The 16,900-nt window shown below is 39.9% G+C and overlaps 1 protein-coding gene across 3 annotated transcripts in view; it reads left to right on the forward strand.

The window, feature by feature from the left end:
• The window catches only part of LOC111147557 (exportin 5), a 45,815-nt gene that overhangs the window by 10,464 nt on the left and 18,451 nt on the right, over positions 1-16,900 (forward strand). For all 3 annotated transcript variants that reach the window (XM_022503652.1, XM_022503651.1, XM_022503653.1), the window contains 11 exons: positions 1,619-1,718; positions 2,928-3,011; positions 3,957-4,082; positions 5,238-5,328; positions 6,737-6,865; positions 8,177-8,295; positions 12,223-12,378; positions 14,018-14,059; positions 14,368-14,457; positions 15,192-15,391; positions 15,937-16,036. In XM_022503652.1, the coding sequence (XP_022359360.1) occupies positions 1,619-1,718; positions 2,928-3,011; positions 3,957-4,082; positions 5,238-5,328; positions 6,737-6,865; positions 8,177-8,295; positions 12,223-12,378; positions 14,018-14,059; positions 14,368-14,457; positions 15,192-15,391; positions 15,937-16,036 (1,237 nt within the window). The remainder of the gene's footprint in view (positions 1-1,618; positions 1,719-2,927; positions 3,012-3,956; positions 4,083-5,237; positions 5,329-6,736; positions 6,866-8,176; positions 8,296-12,222; positions 12,379-14,017; positions 14,060-14,367; positions 14,458-15,191; positions 15,392-15,936; positions 16,037-16,900) is intronic.

Below are 16,900 nucleotides of genomic sequence, written 5' to 3' on the forward strand. Positions count from 1 at the left end.
AACATCCCCAACCAGAGGGGTACATTTATTAAAATTGATGAACTTACACTGACACATTATAATCATCCAAAGTCCATAGTTTACTTCAGGGTTCACTCTTGGTGTTGTACATTCTATGGATACAGTTTCTGGGTTTCGACAAATATCTAATAACTTGTATCATTACAGTATTTTACAGAGTATTTTCACAGCCTCTGAGCTCTGCCTGTTCAATCTCTTCTCACCCACCCCAACCTCTGGCAACAACTGATCGGATCTTTTTACTTTATCCATACTTTTGCCTTTTCTAGAGCATCATATAGTTGGAATCACATAATGTATAAGTTTTTCAGATTGACTTCTTTCAGTTGGTGGTATACATTTAGAGTTTTTCCATGTGTTTCATGGCCTTGATAGCTCGTTTCTTGTTAACAATGAATAATATCCCATTGTATGGATATTATACCAGTTTATTCATTCACCTACCAAAAGGCATCTTGGTTGCTTTGAAATTTTGCCAGTTATGAATAAAGCAGCAATAAACATCTAGGTTTAACATGGTATAAATATGAAGGTCTTTGTGTGAACGTGTTTTCAACTTCTTTGGGTAAATACTAAGAAGTATGGTTGCTGGATTATTTGTTAAGAGTGTGCTTAGTTTTGTAAGAAACTCAAATTGTCTTCAAAGTGGCTGTACCATTTTGCATTCTCACCAGCAGTGGATGAGAGTTCCTGTTGTTCCACACCCTTCGCAGCATTTGGTGTTGTCAGTGGTCTGGATTTTGGCCATTCTAGTAGGTGTGAGTGGTATCTTATTTGAATTTGCAATTTCCTAATGACATATGTTGTGGAGCATCTTTTCATATGTTTATTTGTCATCTCTATATCTTTGGTGAGATGTCTGTTTAGCTCTTTGGTTTGTGTTTTATCAGGTTGTTTTCTTATTGAGTTTTAAAAGTTCCTTATATATTTTGGATAACAGTTCTTTTTTATTTTTTTTTTAAAGACTTTATTTATTTAATTGACAGACAGAGATCACAAGTAGGCAGAGAGGCAGGCAGAGAGAGACGGAGAAGCAGGCTCCCTGAGCAGAGAGGCAGATGCAGGACTCGATCCCAGGACCCTGGGATCGTGACCTGAGCCGAAGGCAGAGGCTTTAACCCACTGAGCCACCCAGGCGCCCAGCAGTTCTTTTTTAGATGTGACTTTTACAGATATTTTTTCCCAGTCTGTGGCTTGTCTTCTTTTCTTGTTATAACCCTTTCAGTTTTGTCAGTGGTGTAAGGAATTATTACATGCTTTCCTATGCATCTCTGTTTAAGTCTTCCCCGGGTATCAGTGAATGCCTGTAAGTGTGTGCGTTGTTGTATGCAGTCCTACTTAGAGTTTACGTTATTAACCCACAGTACTCAAGGACCATATAATGTGCAGAACTAAAGTGCTTCTTTGAGGGATAAGATTGCATTGAACCCTGTTCCTCATTGATCCTTCAAGGTTTGAGGTTTTTTTTTGCTTTTTAACTTTAATAATCAACAGAAATTTGAATGTTGAAGCACAGACCACATACAGCTCCATTTGATGGGAATCTTTTTGGTTCTCTTGATGTGCAATTAATAGCATTTATTTTCTCATCTCACAGGACTGCTGATGGAGGAGGCTTGGTAGAAAAACACTATGTCTTCCTGAAGAGACTGTGTCAGGTGTTGTGTGCTCTGGGGAATCAGCTGTGTGCATTACTGGTGAGCACTTACTTTCTGGAGAGTTTCAGGGCCATTTGAGCAGAGCATTTAGAAAGTTACGTTTGTATAATGAGTGAAACATGCCATTAATTTTAGCCTTGTGGAGCATTGCCCTATAGGTTATTTCATGTGATTTTATAGATTAAGTTACTGTAACAGGGTTCTAGTGAGTGAATTTCTTTTAACAAGTGAGTTATTGATGTTAACAGGAAGCATCCACATCTGTTATTCCATGAAGTCAGCATTGCTATTCTTGTGAATTTTGGTACTTGTAGAACGTCAGTTTGCTAGAGTCCTATTAGATCATGAAATATTACACATTTGAATAAAGAGCCCTCTTCCCAAATTTAAAGGATTTGTGTTATTGAGCATAAACGAAAACTTGAATGTGATTGACCTAGAAATACCTGTCTTTAGGGAAATATTTAATAACTTGTCTTACAAATTGAGAGATAGGACATTGGTACAGACATTTGCATCTGATATTATGCCTTTTTATGGTGGTTTGGATGGTTAGAGAGGATAGAGCTTCAGACATACGATGTATACCGTCAAGTGGTTATTTAATAAATTTGGTCACAGAGATGTGAATAGACTAGGTGTGAAGAAATAATACAGATTTTCTCTTTCTGTGATTTCTGAAATGAATGCTCTTTTTCATTTTAGTATTTGACTACAGAATGAGTTTTAATGATGATGATTAAGGAGGTAAAGCACCTTTCCTCTTTTTAGCCCTTGAATTGATGCCTTCCTTAGGTCACAAGGAAGTATAAAGTCCTTTCAAAACTGAAATTGGTGAGGGTTTAAGTTCTCTATAGTTGACCCTTGAACAACACAGGTTTGAACTGCATGGGTCCACTTAGACACAGAATCTATTTTTTGATATAAATACATGCAGTTCTATAAATGTATTTTCTCTTTCTTAGAATTTTCTTAATAACATTTTTTTTTTTAGCTTCCTTTATTGTAAGGACACAGTATATAATACATATACGAAATATGTGTTAATCAGTTTATGTTATCAGTAAGGCCTCTGGTCTATAGGAGGCTGTTAGTAGTTAAGTTTTGGGGGAATGAAAAGTTATATGTGGATTTTTGACCCTTAGCCCCTGTGTTCAAGAGTCAGCTGTGTTTGTTACCCTACTCCTCCCATTGTCCTCTTCCACCCCCCATCAGCGTCACTGATGTAGTGGTCTTTTTGTCCCTCAGGGTGTGGATTCTGATGTAGAAACACCAGCAAACTTTGGAAAATACCTGGAATCTTTTCTTGCTTTCACAACCCATCCAAGTCAGGTAAACTGTATGTAGGCAGTCTGTGAAAATTTTAGTTAGGTAAGCCAAAATTAATCACTATGGCTTGAAGTAATTAACGGCTCATGTATAAAATGTGACTCTTAAGGCTTTATGAAATAACTGTGGTGTGATTTCATTAAGAGAATTGTTGAATCTTCTTCCTGAACTGAGTGTTGCACTGTCTAGGCCGGCAGGTTTTCCCCTCACGTAATATTCTGCTGATGCTCAATCAGATGTCAGGTGTGTCCCAGGTTATTTGCCACCCAAGGCATTTTAAATGCAAAAGTCTAATTGATTGTGCTGTAAAATTAATTTCACACATTTAAGGCTTTCCTTGTAATACCACCCCGAGATTCCCATATCCTTTTTTGCCCGTAAAGAAAGTGCTAGAGGGATGCCTGGCTGGCTCAGTTGGTGGAGCATGTGACTTTTTTTTTTTTTTAAAGATTCTATTTATTTATTTGACAGATGGAGATCACAAGTAGGCAGAGAGAGACAGAGCAGTAGGCTCCCTGCTGAGCAGAGAGCCGATGCGGGACTCTATCCCAGGACCCTGGGATCATGACCTGAGCCGAAGGCAGAGGCTTTTACCCACTGAGCCACCCAGGCTCCCGCATGTTACTCTTGATCTCCAGGTGGTTCGAGCCCCACATGGGGTGTAGAGCTTGCGTAGAATAAAAAAGAAAAAAAGAAAAAGTGGTAGAGCTCAGCTGAGATTCCAGGAATTACACCTGACCCCACAGTTTGTCTTACTAATATGTGGTCTGTAACAGGCAGTCATTATGGATAGAGTAAATACGGACAGTGTAGGAGTATTACAGGGATTTATTTCCATGAAAAAATATTTTTGATAATTGTGGGGCTCAGTAATAATCCTGCTTATGTAAAGTCCAAATCCTTAAACGGAGGTTTTTCTTTTTTTTTCTTTTTCCCCACCCCCATTAGTTTCTGCGTTCTTCAACTCAGATGACTTGGGGGGCCCTTTTCCGGCATGAGATCCTGTCCCGTGACCCTTTGCTATTAGCAATAATACCAAAATATCTTCGTGCTTCTATGACTAACTTGGTCAAGGTAAACAGTGGGAATCAAAACATGGAATGGGGGCTCCTGGGTGGCTTAGTTGGTTAAGCATCTTGTTCATGATCATAGGATTGTGGAATTAAGCCCTGCATTGGGCTCTGCACTCAACAGGGACTCTGCTTGGGATTCTGCTCTCCTTCTGCCCCTTTCCCTGCTCACTCGTTCATTCTTTCTCAAATAAATCTTAAAAAAAAAAGAAAAAGGATTGTAGGTGAGTACACATAATAGGGCAGATTGGCATCATTGACAGCCCATTTTGGTCACCAGGGTCCTATAGTTGGGTATATTATTCTCTTATTCACCAAGAAGAAGGCAGTGCAAACTGGTTATTATATCTACTTTTTCATATTTTGGAGCACTTCTATACAAAGTATTGGGCTAGGTGCTAGGAAGAAGAAGGACAAGAGCAGTAACCCATGATCATGCAGTGGGATAATGCTATTTCCAGTTTAAAAGCTGGCAGAGTGGAGCCAAGATTCCAAGATGAAATCCTATGTGATTGTTTCTGAAGGTCTAGTGAGGGTCTGAAGGTGAATGAGAAGGGAAGATGGAAGGTAGAAGCAAATTGCTTACCACTTGAATAGAATTCCTTATGAATTCCCTGAGATCTGCTAAGGGCTCTTGCAGCTGACAGATGCTTAATCTTGATTTGTAAAAATCAGAGAGTGGGACCTATGTGAAGGTCCTCTTATTTCCTCTAAGAATACATCTAGCACATGATACCCTGTTCTCATTCTCATGCTCTTCAGTACTTTTTGAGTGAAATATGCAAAGTGCTGTGCTTATTCCCAGTTTCAGCATTGAAGGAGACAGTTCTCAATTTTTTTCTTTCTTACTGCGTGCTGTATTAGCACTTTGTTTTGGGACAGCTTTATACTCAGATACCGTAAACAAATTTCAGAATTTAATTCTCCCTGAGGAATCTGGAGGGAGCATGAGATGAGTGTTCTCTTTTCAACCACTCTCAGGATTATTGGAACTGGGAGAAAACTGTGGACTTGGGATAGACCAGAAGTAGTAATTATAAAAGATCTTATGCAAACCTTTCACTCTTCTTAAATGAAAAAGTGCTTGAGCTCTTAGGGTTTAAGCCTCTTTGGGTAGGCCTATTTTTATCCCCTACCCCAATTATCTTTCTCTTTGCAGATGGGCTTTCCTTCTAAAACAGACAGCCCTAGCTGTGAATACTCTCGGTTTGATTTTGATAGTGATGAGGACTTCAATGCTTTCTTCAACTGTAAGTGATAGTAGCGTGGAACTTCTCCCAGTCATCTGAGAATAGCGTCTAGTGTTACGAATCATGGTACCTGACCCTTGGGTTCTGTATTAAAGGGCCTAAGATCTGGACAAGCAGCCTGTTCAGTCTCTAGTTGCACCTTGCAGCCGGTACTGGGATTGCGCTCATTCTAGGCGTAGTATTCTCTCTTGCCTGTGCGTTACATGCATACACATGCATGCACGCATACATAGCCTTTGGACTTGGATGTTTAGGCATAGTAACTATATGTAACACCTAGGATTAAATACTACCTAACCTCACTGGTCTTCGAAAAAAGAGGAAAAAACCCACATTCTGATCATCTAATTCTGTTCTTGGTTTTTTGTAGTCTGGCTAGTTCCTCCCCGCTCCCTCTTTTTTAAAATAATAGCTTTTTGAGATATAGTTCGTTTACCATACGATTCACCCATTTATAGCATACAATGCAGTGGGTTTTTTGGGTATATTCAGAGTTGTGCAACTTTTGCCACAATTTGTGGACATTTTAATGACTGCAAGAATCCCTGCCTGCTAGCGGTCAGCCATTCCCAGTCCCCTCATTCTTCCCAGCTCCAGGCAACCAGTAATCCACTATCTTTTTCTACATGTCACCTATTCTGAACATTTCTTACAAACAGATTATACATATATGGTCTTTTGTAACTGCATTCTTTCATTTAGGGTTATATCTTTAAAATTAACCCATGCTGTGGCATGTATCGATACTTTATTTCTTTTTACTGCCATATTTCATTGTATGAGCGTACATTGTAGTCATTCATTTCATAAGTTGATGGATATTTAAGTTGTTTCTAATTCTTACCTGTTAAGAATAATGCTACTATTGGGGTGCCTGGCTGGCTCAGTAGTGCATACAACTCTTGATCTTGGAGTCGTGAGTTCAAGCCCCTCATTGGGCCTAGAGCTTACTTTAAAAAAAAAAAAAAAAGAATAATGCTGCTGTATCATTTGTATACAAGTTGAGTGAACAGACATTGTTTTTTTTTTTCTCTTGAGTGTGTGTCTATATTCCATCATATAGTAATTTCACATTTAATGTTTGAGGAACTGTCAGGCTGTTTTCCATAGCCCCCACACTGTACTGTGTTGTACATCTGTACCAACCTAATCTTTTATTGATTCCAAAGAAATGGGAGACCACTTTTAGTTTGCCTCTTAGAGGATCAAGCTGGTAGGGTGGCTTCCAGAGGAAATTTACTTTTGAAAATTTCTGAATTTGTTAATCTTGATTGAACATTTGTTAAATTCAGAGCATAAATCTGCAGAAGTTTCTTTGAACGCTTTTTTCCTGGGATGGATAAATGAATGAACATTAGCTAAGCACTTATTATCTGTCAGTTACTGATTTATGTCTTTCTCTTGGCAGCCTCCCGGGCCCAACAAGGAGAGGTAATGAGGTTAGCATGTCGTTTGGATCCCAAGACTAGCTTCCAGATGGCTGGGGAGTGGCTAAAGTATCAGCTCTCAACTTCTGTTGATACTGGATCCATGAACTGTAAGGTTTTTTTATTTCTAAACATTAGTGAAGTATTGTATCAAATATACATTGGAAATAAGCCCTGTAAGCCACACTTCAGAACAGCATGCTAGTAATGGCATTCAAAAATAATCTTTCATTTAGGGTAAGATCATGTCCCTGTCAGTCTTGCCTTCATTTTTCTTTTCTAACAGAATGAACCACTCGTTGTTGATTCTGTTACTTCACTGTAGGCACCATCCTACCAAATTGCATGTCTAGACTTTTTAAAGCTCTTCTACAAAATTCTTGCATAGAACCACTTCTAAATTTAGAAAGAATGCCTTGTTAGTCAGGCATAACGGGAGCAGTGCAGGGACTTTCTGTGTCACTCAGCCACCTCAAAGCCTTTGGAAATGCTGCATTATACAAAATCAACATAACACTTCTGTACCCAAATGCATAAGCCCGGTAACTTCTCTGTACTCCATTATCACCTGTCTATTGTCTTACTGACTAATGCATGCTGTGGGTGACAGAATTTAGTAAAACAGGAGAAAGTATAAGTCACTCCTTTAGGGGGCTCTGTATTTACGGTCAGTTACCAGCTACTCTAGTTACTTGTCATTCATAGGATTTAACATTTTGTTTTGGGTACTCATAACTGACTCTGAAGGTCCATGGTATCAGGTAATTTGAATGTTTGTGGAGGCCCAGATATGTTGCACCAAGGTAAAGCTAGTAGATGGGAGCACTATATGAAAGCAAGGAAAGTAATTCATAAATCTTTTTGCCTGTGCCTTGCTGTTTGAGGGATGTGCTTTGCTGATACTTAACAAATTTGAAGGGTGGCACAGTTGTCCAGAACTTGGAATTGTTATGAGGCTACTGGAGATGAATTAGCATTCTGTTATCTTATATCAGGTTTTTGTTTTTGTTTTTGTTTTTTTTAAAGATTCTTTATGGTCTCAAATATCTTTATTTAGATTTTCATGGACAGGTTATAAAGGACAGGAAGAGAGAGTTTAATTGATATTTATCAGTTGCTTGTGTTTTTTGATGCTTATGCATATATTCTCATTCAACATTCAAAGTGGTTTTATAGACAGGACTCACAGAAGTGAATTCGGACAGCTCATTATTAGGGGTGGAGGCAGGATAGGCCCCTTCTCTACTTTTAGTTCTTTTCTTTACCCAGGCTGAGAGGGTTAGATTATCCTGTTCCTTCACCTGTGAAATTAAGTGGTCTCTAAGTCCCCATTGTCTTTGTGTCTTCTGTGATCCTGTAGTTGTGTGTGTGTGTGTGTGTGTGTGTTTATATTTGTGTTTTAAAACCCTCTTCTCCAACAGCTGGAACTGGAGAAGGTAGCCTCTGCTCCATTTTCTCCTCTTCATTCGTGCAGTGGGAAGCCATGACTTTTTTTTTGGAAAGTGTGGTCAACCAGATGTTTCGGACACTAGATAAAGAGGTAAGTAACTGTTTCCTGTGTTGATTGCATAATGATTTTGACCTTTTTAAAACTGACAGAGGGCGAATCTATGGATATGCATCTCACAGAAGAGGAAATGGAGAATCAGAGAGGTTAAATAACATACTTGAGTTCAAATTGCAGGCCTGACTCTAAGCCTACAATGGTCAATATTCATTTTAAGGGGATAATAAGACAAGCCTGTTTGTATAGTGAAGTGCAGGTAGGATAACTTTTGCAGGGAGGACAGCAATGGTAATCTTGAGCTGGAAAACCTTTGGAAATGTTTGCCATTAAGCATCCTTTTCAGTTGATGGCAGATAGACACAATATTCATGTTAGCTGATCAGTGTCCTCTTCCGTGAATAATCTGAATAAAGTGGTCTTGTTTTTATATGCTTCATGTGACCCATCACCTTCTCTTATCTACCTTGGATGCAGCTGTAATTAATTGGTTTAAAATCATTGGACTATTTGTTTCAGGATGATTACATCGTAGTATATTCTAGGTTAGTTGTAGGAAAAATCGAAACCCCTTGAAGTGAGATATAGTGAGTATATATAAGATATAGATAAGTGAGATATAGTGCTTTTCCTCACAAAAGGCATATTAATAAATTAGATCTTAGAGTGATTAACTTCACCTGCTTGTATATTGCTTTGTTTGAGTTTGAAATGATGGCATTCAGAGTTTGTTCCAAAATTTAGGTAGGAAATCCTGCTACGATCCTGCATTTTTTACTAAATGAACCCTTTCTTAGGTTTAAGTGGTACTATCTGATTAAGAAAGCCCTTTATTGAATCAAGGGTAATGGCCCTGAGGTTTCCTTTCCTAGCATTTTTTAAGTTAGACAGCTTGATGGATCTAAATATTTGCATACGATTCTGCTAGAAAGCAAGAGAATGAAATGGTCAGGATTTGTCAGGCATTTGACTTTAAAATGTATGAAAGGACTGGCAGTATTGCAGGGTTGGGGGGCAGGGTGCTTGGTTGTAGGCTGGATTGTATGATACATCCTTGAATATGATGGTATTTGGTCAAAATGCCAAATATTATTTGGTCAAAGGGTACAAAAAGTTGGATAGTGTAGAAAAAGATGTGGGCTGGAGACAAAGCAGAGGTAACAATTAGAAACAGTAGGAGTCAGAACAATTGATGGGGAGAAAAACAGTAGAACAAAATTCTTTTTTCCTCATGAGATTGGTAGTATTTAGGCTTCTGTTGGTGACTTAAAATAAATCTCTGACTCTCAAACCATTTTTTCTTCACCAAAATGAAATGGGTCAGAATGAAGCATTCCTAATCAAGAGAAGTGAGTTTGTTTGTTTGTTTTTAAAGATTTATTTATTTATTTGACAAAAAGAGAAATATCATAAGTAGGCAGAGAGGCAGGCAGAGAGAGTAGGGGAAGCACGCTCCCTCCTGAGCAGAGAGCCCGATGTGGGTACTCGATCCCAGGACCCTGAGGTCATGACCCAAGCTGAAGGCAGAGGCTTAACCCACTGAGCCACTCAGGCGCCCTGAGAAGTGAGTTTTTAGTGTGTATATATTTGATGAAATTACTCACTACTTGTTAAGGAAGGTGGAACAGTTTATGTAACACTTTATGTGTAACACTCTTACACATAGGGTGCAAGTGACAGATCTCAGCCTGTCACATTCCCATTTGCTGCTCTCAGTTCCTGATTCTGCATGATGTTGTCCAGTCCATCCGTCTTGCACAGTGCTCACTCTGCACTCTCAGTCCCCGCCCCTCACCCAGGGTCTGTCAGCTACTCAGCTGGTAGCCTATGAAAGAGTTGGACCAAGAGGTTCTTTGACTAAAAGAGTTTTTTTTTTTTTTTAAGATGCTATTTATTTATTAGAGAGAAAATGCACAGAAGGAGAGGGAGGCGCAGACCCCCCCACTGAGCAGGGCTTGATCCCATGACCCTGAGATCATGACCTGAGCTGAAGGCAAACACTTAACCAACTGAGCCACCCAGGCACCCACTAAAAGAGTTTTTTGAAAAGCTGTTCCTCTCATTTGTAGTGGCATTAGCTGAACTTATATTCCCAGAAGACTTACTTTAACAATGGATTAATACAGGGAATAGCTTTGTGGGGGGGGGAGTCACATTTTGAAGAAGACAAGGATTGATTTGCCTCAGATAGTAAAATATGAAACTACGATATTTCATAGGCAGTGTGGTACTGACATTAGATAGAGCTCCTTGGGACAAAATAGCCCAGAAACAACCTGGAGCATATATAAGCATTCCAAAGAAATCAAGAAGGATTGGCTCATTTAATAAATAGCATTAGGGAAAATAAACTCTTTGAGGAAAAGTCCCTAAGTTGAAAAACAAAGGAAGTAATCCTAGAAATGTGAATGGTTTTAACTACTTTTTTTTAAACATACTATAAAATAAACTTTGAAAGGCAAACTTGGAACAATATTTGCAATAAATATGATGGGATTAATATTCTTACTATAAAAACATATTTCTTATACATTGCTTTTTGAGTACAATTGATATCACAGCTTTGGAGAATAATTTGACAATGTCTGGTTGAAGATGCCTAGCCTTATGACCCAGCAACTTCACTCCTAAGTCTGCTCTGAAGAAACCCCTGCATGTGCGCTGAGCATCCAATATACTATAGAATCCTTAAATGTTGAGCCAAGGAAGAAACTTAATAACCCTCAATAGATTGTACAGAACAGATGATAATATGTTTATAGACCAGTGAAAAGGAACTGGGATGTACTATGAATAAGTATGATTCTCATAAACATGATGGTGACCCCAAACAACAATCTACAAAAGTAAACATGCAACTCTGTGTAATTAGGAGTATGTACATTTGTGGCAGAAGTGTACGGAAATGATGGAATCCTTGAAAATGTGAGCACCAAATTCAGGACAGTGGCCACCTCTAGGGCTGAAGAAGAGGATGTATACACAGAGCAACCAATATCAGTAACATTGTACATCTCAAAGTGGTCACGTGGAGAGTTATTCAAGTACTGCTTACCCCTTTCTAAAGGTCTAGAATATTTCACAATAAGATTTTTTTACGTATAAATTTAAAAAAGCACTAGAACCCAGTGGAGAAGAGACAAAAGATGAGATTTTTGTAAAGAAGAGAAATAAAAGTAGTTAATAAATACATGAAAAAAATTCAGTCCTCATTAGTAATTGAAGACATGCAAATTTAAATAAACTCATTGTTTAACTTAACTGCAAAGGTTTTAGGGAATAAACACAACCTGCTGCTAAGAACATGGTAAGAAGGGCATATTGGTGGACAGAGAATCAATTGATACAGCCTGTAAAGAAGAAAAACAATTTGACTTAGAAGTATTCATACCTTTTGATTCAGTAATTCCCACTATCCCCAGAAGTCTTTGCCTCAAATGAAATAAGCGAAAATGTAGCCAAAACATTTTTGCAAAGATGTATTAGCACCATTGATAATAGGTAAAGAACTAGCAACATTCTCAATTTCTAGTAATAGGAAAAGCTACATCCTTAAGATGGCACATGGTAGCATCATTTAGGAAAAGTTTTAATAACACAGGGTAATGCTTAGAATTTTCAGGTCAAAAAGCAGTATATAAAACCATATGTAGGGGCACCTGGGTGGCTCAGTGGGTTAAAGCCTCTGCCTTCGGCTCGGGTCATGATCCTAGGGTCCTGGGATCGAGACCCGCATCGGGCTCTCTGCTTGGCAGGGAACCTGCTTCCTCCTCTCTCTGCCTGCTTCTCTGCCTACTTGTGATCTCTGTCTGTCAAATAAATAAGTAAAATCTTTAAAAAAAATAAATAAATAAAACCATATGTAGCAACCACATCACACATTTATAAACCAAGTCCTAAAGGAAATTTTACCAAAAGTGCTCATCAGTCATGTCAACATCTTTTTCATTGTCTGTATTACAGGCGGTTCCTGTTAATGATGGAATAGAGCTGTTGCAAATGGTCCTGAACTTTAACACCAAGGATCCTCTCATCCTGTCCTGTGTCCTCACTAATGTCTCAGCACTCTTTCCATTTGTCACCTACAGACCAGAGTTCCTGCCCCAGGTCTTCTCTAAGGTAAATTCCATCTCCTTTGTAAACTTTGAGTATTTTTGAACTAATTATTTTTTTGTGATTGTTTTTGAGAGTCTTTGAGACAAGCTGATGAACAGTCATGTATTCATTCATCAGGTATTCAGTACTTACTGTGGATTGGGCACCATGCTGGTAGAAAAGCCTTGCTTACCATTTGGAAATAAAATCACATAAACAGTTGTTTTACCCATGTGGTGTTATAATTAATAGATGAGTATACCGAGAAGTGGAAAAGAACACCTAAAGAAGGTGTCAGTGTGCTCTCCGTTTATTCGGAGGGGATATGTGAGAGAAATTAGTGTGAATGGTTTTTGGGTTTCCTGTTTAGGTGAGTAGTAGAGCACTACCTGAGTGAGAATAATGGAACCAGTAAGAATGAGGAAGAGGGCTGAGTTTGGGAATACTACATTTGAGGGCTGGGTTTGGGAATACTACATTTGGAGTGTATGTACAACATCTAGGAGAGGATACTTCACAATCAGTTGGCTATCGTTAAAGGTCTAGAGTCTGGAAGATTACAGTATTAAGGTGGCATCATCATAGAAGTGCCTAGAGCAGAGGTGAAGCCCTAGGAAAGAGGGTGATATGTATGTAGAGTTGGACATGTGGCTCAAGCAGGGAATTCTGAGGATTATCATCTTTGGGGGAGGAGGGCAAAGAAGGAGAATTCCCCAAAGAAAGAATAAAGATACAGCCAGAGAAATGAAAAAATGTTGTGTTACAAAGATCAGTAGAAGTTTGTTTGTTTTTTTTTTAAGATTTTATTTATTTATTTGCCAGAGAGAGTGAGCACAGGCAGACAGAGTGGTAGGCAGAGGCGGAGGGAGAAGCAGCTCCCTGCCGAGCAGGGAGCCCGATGTGGGACTCGATCCCACAATGCTGGGATCATGACCTGAGCCGAAGGCAGCCACTTAATCAACTGAGCCACCCAGGTGTCCCAGGTCAGTAGAACTTTAATTCGTTGCATTCGTTGCAACAGAAAGTCTCTAAGAACTAGGGAATATCTATTGGGTTTCTTTTTCCTTTCCTTTTCTTTTTTTTTTTTTTAAGATTTTATTTATTTATGAGAAAAAGAGAATGCGCTCAGGGCAGAGGGGCAGAGAGGAAGGGAGAAGCAGACTGAGCAGGGAGCCCGATGAGGGGCTTGATCTCAGGACCCTGAGATCATGGCCTGAGCTGAAGGCAGGTGCTTAACCGACTGAGCCACCTAGGCATCCCTCCATGGGGTTTCTTGATTAGACCTTTGTTAGAGTATAATTCCATCCTGATGACTTTTGCAGTAGTCACGCTGTATTAGGTGAAAGTCTATGAGAAGTTACGAAGTTACGCAGTGGAATCAGAGGGTATCACCATAGCTGAGTGTTTGGCTGAGGGCTTGGATTGTTCAGGGGTTCTGTAGCCTCCACCTTTAAAAGATGTTTGATGGTAGGATTGTGAATCTCTAGCCTCTTGTAGAGTTATCTGAGAAGATAAACATCTGAAACTTCATAATACCGACTGAAAACCCTGCTGTTAGCATATTTATACTTCTGAGATTTTGTTGGAAACTTTATGCCAACTGCTGTTAAAAACACTTCATGCATTTGGTACTGATGAGTAACCTTTTCTTTCTTACCCTTAGCTATTTTCATCTGTCACTTTTGAAACTGTTGAAGAAAGTAAGGTAAGACCATTAATTCACCCAACTAATCCTAACTTCTGGAGAGCAAAACTGTGAATGCCTAACACCTAAGTCTAGATTTTTTTATAGGTAGAAGGAGTTAGTAAAGGCAGGAGACGGTCAGAGATACTCTAAGGCAAAAACAGTGAACACGTGGATTCATGGTGACTGTAAATGTCAGTCCATTAAACTCCCACATTGTGAAAATTGATTGTGAATTTGCCTTTGAAGGAAATATTTCATGTGATTCTAAGCAGCATCTGTAAATTTTATTAAAAGTGCCTCCAGGTTTGTTGAATATGTCTTCCCAGGCCCCCAGAACCCGGGCAGTGAGGAATGTGAGGAGACACGCTTGTTCCTCCATCATCAAGACATGTCGTGACTACCCCCAGCTCGTATTGGTAAGCTGCTGGACTCCGACCAAGTAGCCACTGAAACCTGTCGAGTTTAGTTACAGTCCTCTGTAAATCCAGCCCTAATTATACCTCACATAAGGAGAAAACAAGGAATTGTAGTTTTGCTTCAAATAAGCATTCTTGAGTTGGTGTCTTCTTCCTCTCCTGCTTAGTGGTGTAATTAAAAATGCAAATATATTCCCTCAGGATGAGTATTCTTGCCCATGTAGATGACCAAGTTTTTCCTGTCAACGTACACATTTTTCCTGTGTGATGTTGTTTACTGCCAAATGGTGTGCCTAATCTTGAGAGAAGCCAGATGCAAATTCCAACCTTTTTCAGAGGGTTTCTATAGGAAATTTAGCACTATTCCAGATTAGAAATTAATCAAAAATTTCTTATCTGAATACACATCAGTTATGTGTCTCCCTAACATATATAAACAAGCTAATCTTTGTCTATGAATAGACTATAAAATTGAAATAGAAAAAAAGACCTATAGTTTCACAGTACTTTTTGGGAAAGTACAAATACCCAAGACAAGAACCACTTTCTGCTTACATTGCCTGGCTTGTTCAGGCAAAAGCAGGACATTATAACTAAATTACTGAAGTGACAGCCTTATAGGCCTGACCTTCCTAGGAATGCCTTGATTCTCTCTCCGCCTTCCTTGAGTGACCCACCTCTCCTTAAAAATCAGACTTTCACCACCTTTGGGTTTTTTTCTTTGTAATCTGCAGCCCAATTTTGACATGCTTTATAACCATGTGAAGCAACTCCTCTCCAATGAGTTACTCTTGACACAAATGGAGAAGTGTGCCCTCATGGAAGCCCTGGTTCTCATTAGCAACCAATTCAAGAACTACGAGCGTCAGAAGGTGTTCCTAGAGGAGCTGATGGCACCAGTGGCCAGCATCTGGCTTTCTGAAGACATGCACAGGTAGAGGAGAGCCTTTGCCCCAGACCCTCACCGCACTGGAGCACCCATCCTGCATTTAAAGAGCTATGCCTAGGGTGCCTGTGTAAGGATCTCACGGGGTGATGGCTCATCAGTGACATCTGAGTTCTCCAGAAGAAGTCTTTTATGCGGGTTGCTGAAAATACCACCTTGAGTTCGGAGGTGTAGGGAGAGGGAAGAAATGAGAAGAGATGAGTAGTACGGTTGGGAGGCCACAGAGTACCTGCGGTGTCTGCAGGGTACGGTGCCAGCCCATGTAGACACTCGAGAACAGCCAGGAGGGGCCACATGCACAGACACTCATTGTGCCCATGTAGCATTCTCGAGCCTGCGTCCTTTTTGCTAATGACATTCAGAAGTGGGAAGAGGCATTTCAACCTTCAAATATCAGCTGACAATGATTAAATTCCTCTCACTGTAGCAAGTGCTCTTTGGGGCCAAATAATCATAGTTTATTAGCTTTTGTGGAAGAAACCATCTGTGCTTAAAGTCTTATTATGACTTGTCTTTCCCACTCCAACTTTCAGAGTGCTGTCAGATGTTGATGCTTTTATTGCCTACGTGGGCGCCGATCGGAAGAGCTGTGACCCAGGCCCAGAGGATCCCTGTGGTCTAAACCGCGCACGAGTGAGTAAGCCTCTCCTGGGAATGGGAAGCTGCAGAGGCCACAGGTCGGACTAGAGACTCCACCATTTCTAGAGTCTTTTACAGATCTCTGTTTCTTCTACATGCGTGAGAAATCTGGAAGTCTTCACTTCCCTAAGTTTCTCCTTTCTTTTCTTTAGTCTTGAATTCTTTTTTTTTTTTTTTAAGATTTTATTTTTTTTATTTGACAGAAGAGGGAGAGAGAGAGTGGGAGGGGCAGAGGGAGACGTGGACTCCCCCCTAAGCAGGGAGACCAATGCGGGGCTCGATCCCAGAGCCCCTGACCTGAGCCGAAAGCAGACGCTTACTTGAGCCACCCAGGCATCTCTAGTCTTGAGTTCTTGAGTTAGTTCCCACAGCAGAGCAGATAGTCTTTTCTTCGAAGTCATTATTTTGGCTTTAAGGATCCCTAAATAGCTCCAAAGACTGAAGGTGTGATGGGGAATTGGGTCAGCAGTGTGCGCCCTCCCTGCCAGTGCTCCCTGGCATGTAGCATCCTAAAGATGGTCTAACTTGCAAACCTGAGATTCTTCAGTTCTGGGCTATTGAAGTAAGCCTTGTTCCTGGCTCCAGTATGGCGAATCTTACTAATAAAACTAGCAGGTAGTAGGTTGGTTGAGGGGACCACAAGTGAGGATTAGGGCAAAAGCTGTCAAGGTACAAGCTGGAGGGTCTGAGGTCACCCAAAACAAGACAAAATGTTGGCAGTCTAAGGACTTGGTTGTGAAGCAGTGTCCAGGCATCTTTTAAACATTTTATTTATTTATTTGAGAGAAGAGAGAGACAGTGAGAGAGAGCATGAGCGAGGAGAAGGTCAGAGGGAGAAGCAGACTCCCCGTGGAGCTG

Source organism: Enhydra lutris, unplaced genomic scaffold (assembly GCF_002288905.1).
Source record: "Enhydra lutris kenyoni isolate GAN:26980312 unplaced genomic scaffold, ASM228890v2 scaffoldscaffold17, whole genome shotgun sequence".
In the NCBI taxonomy this organism is placed as follows: domain Eukaryota; kingdom Metazoa; phylum Chordata; class Mammalia; order Carnivora; family Mustelidae; genus Enhydra; species Enhydra lutris.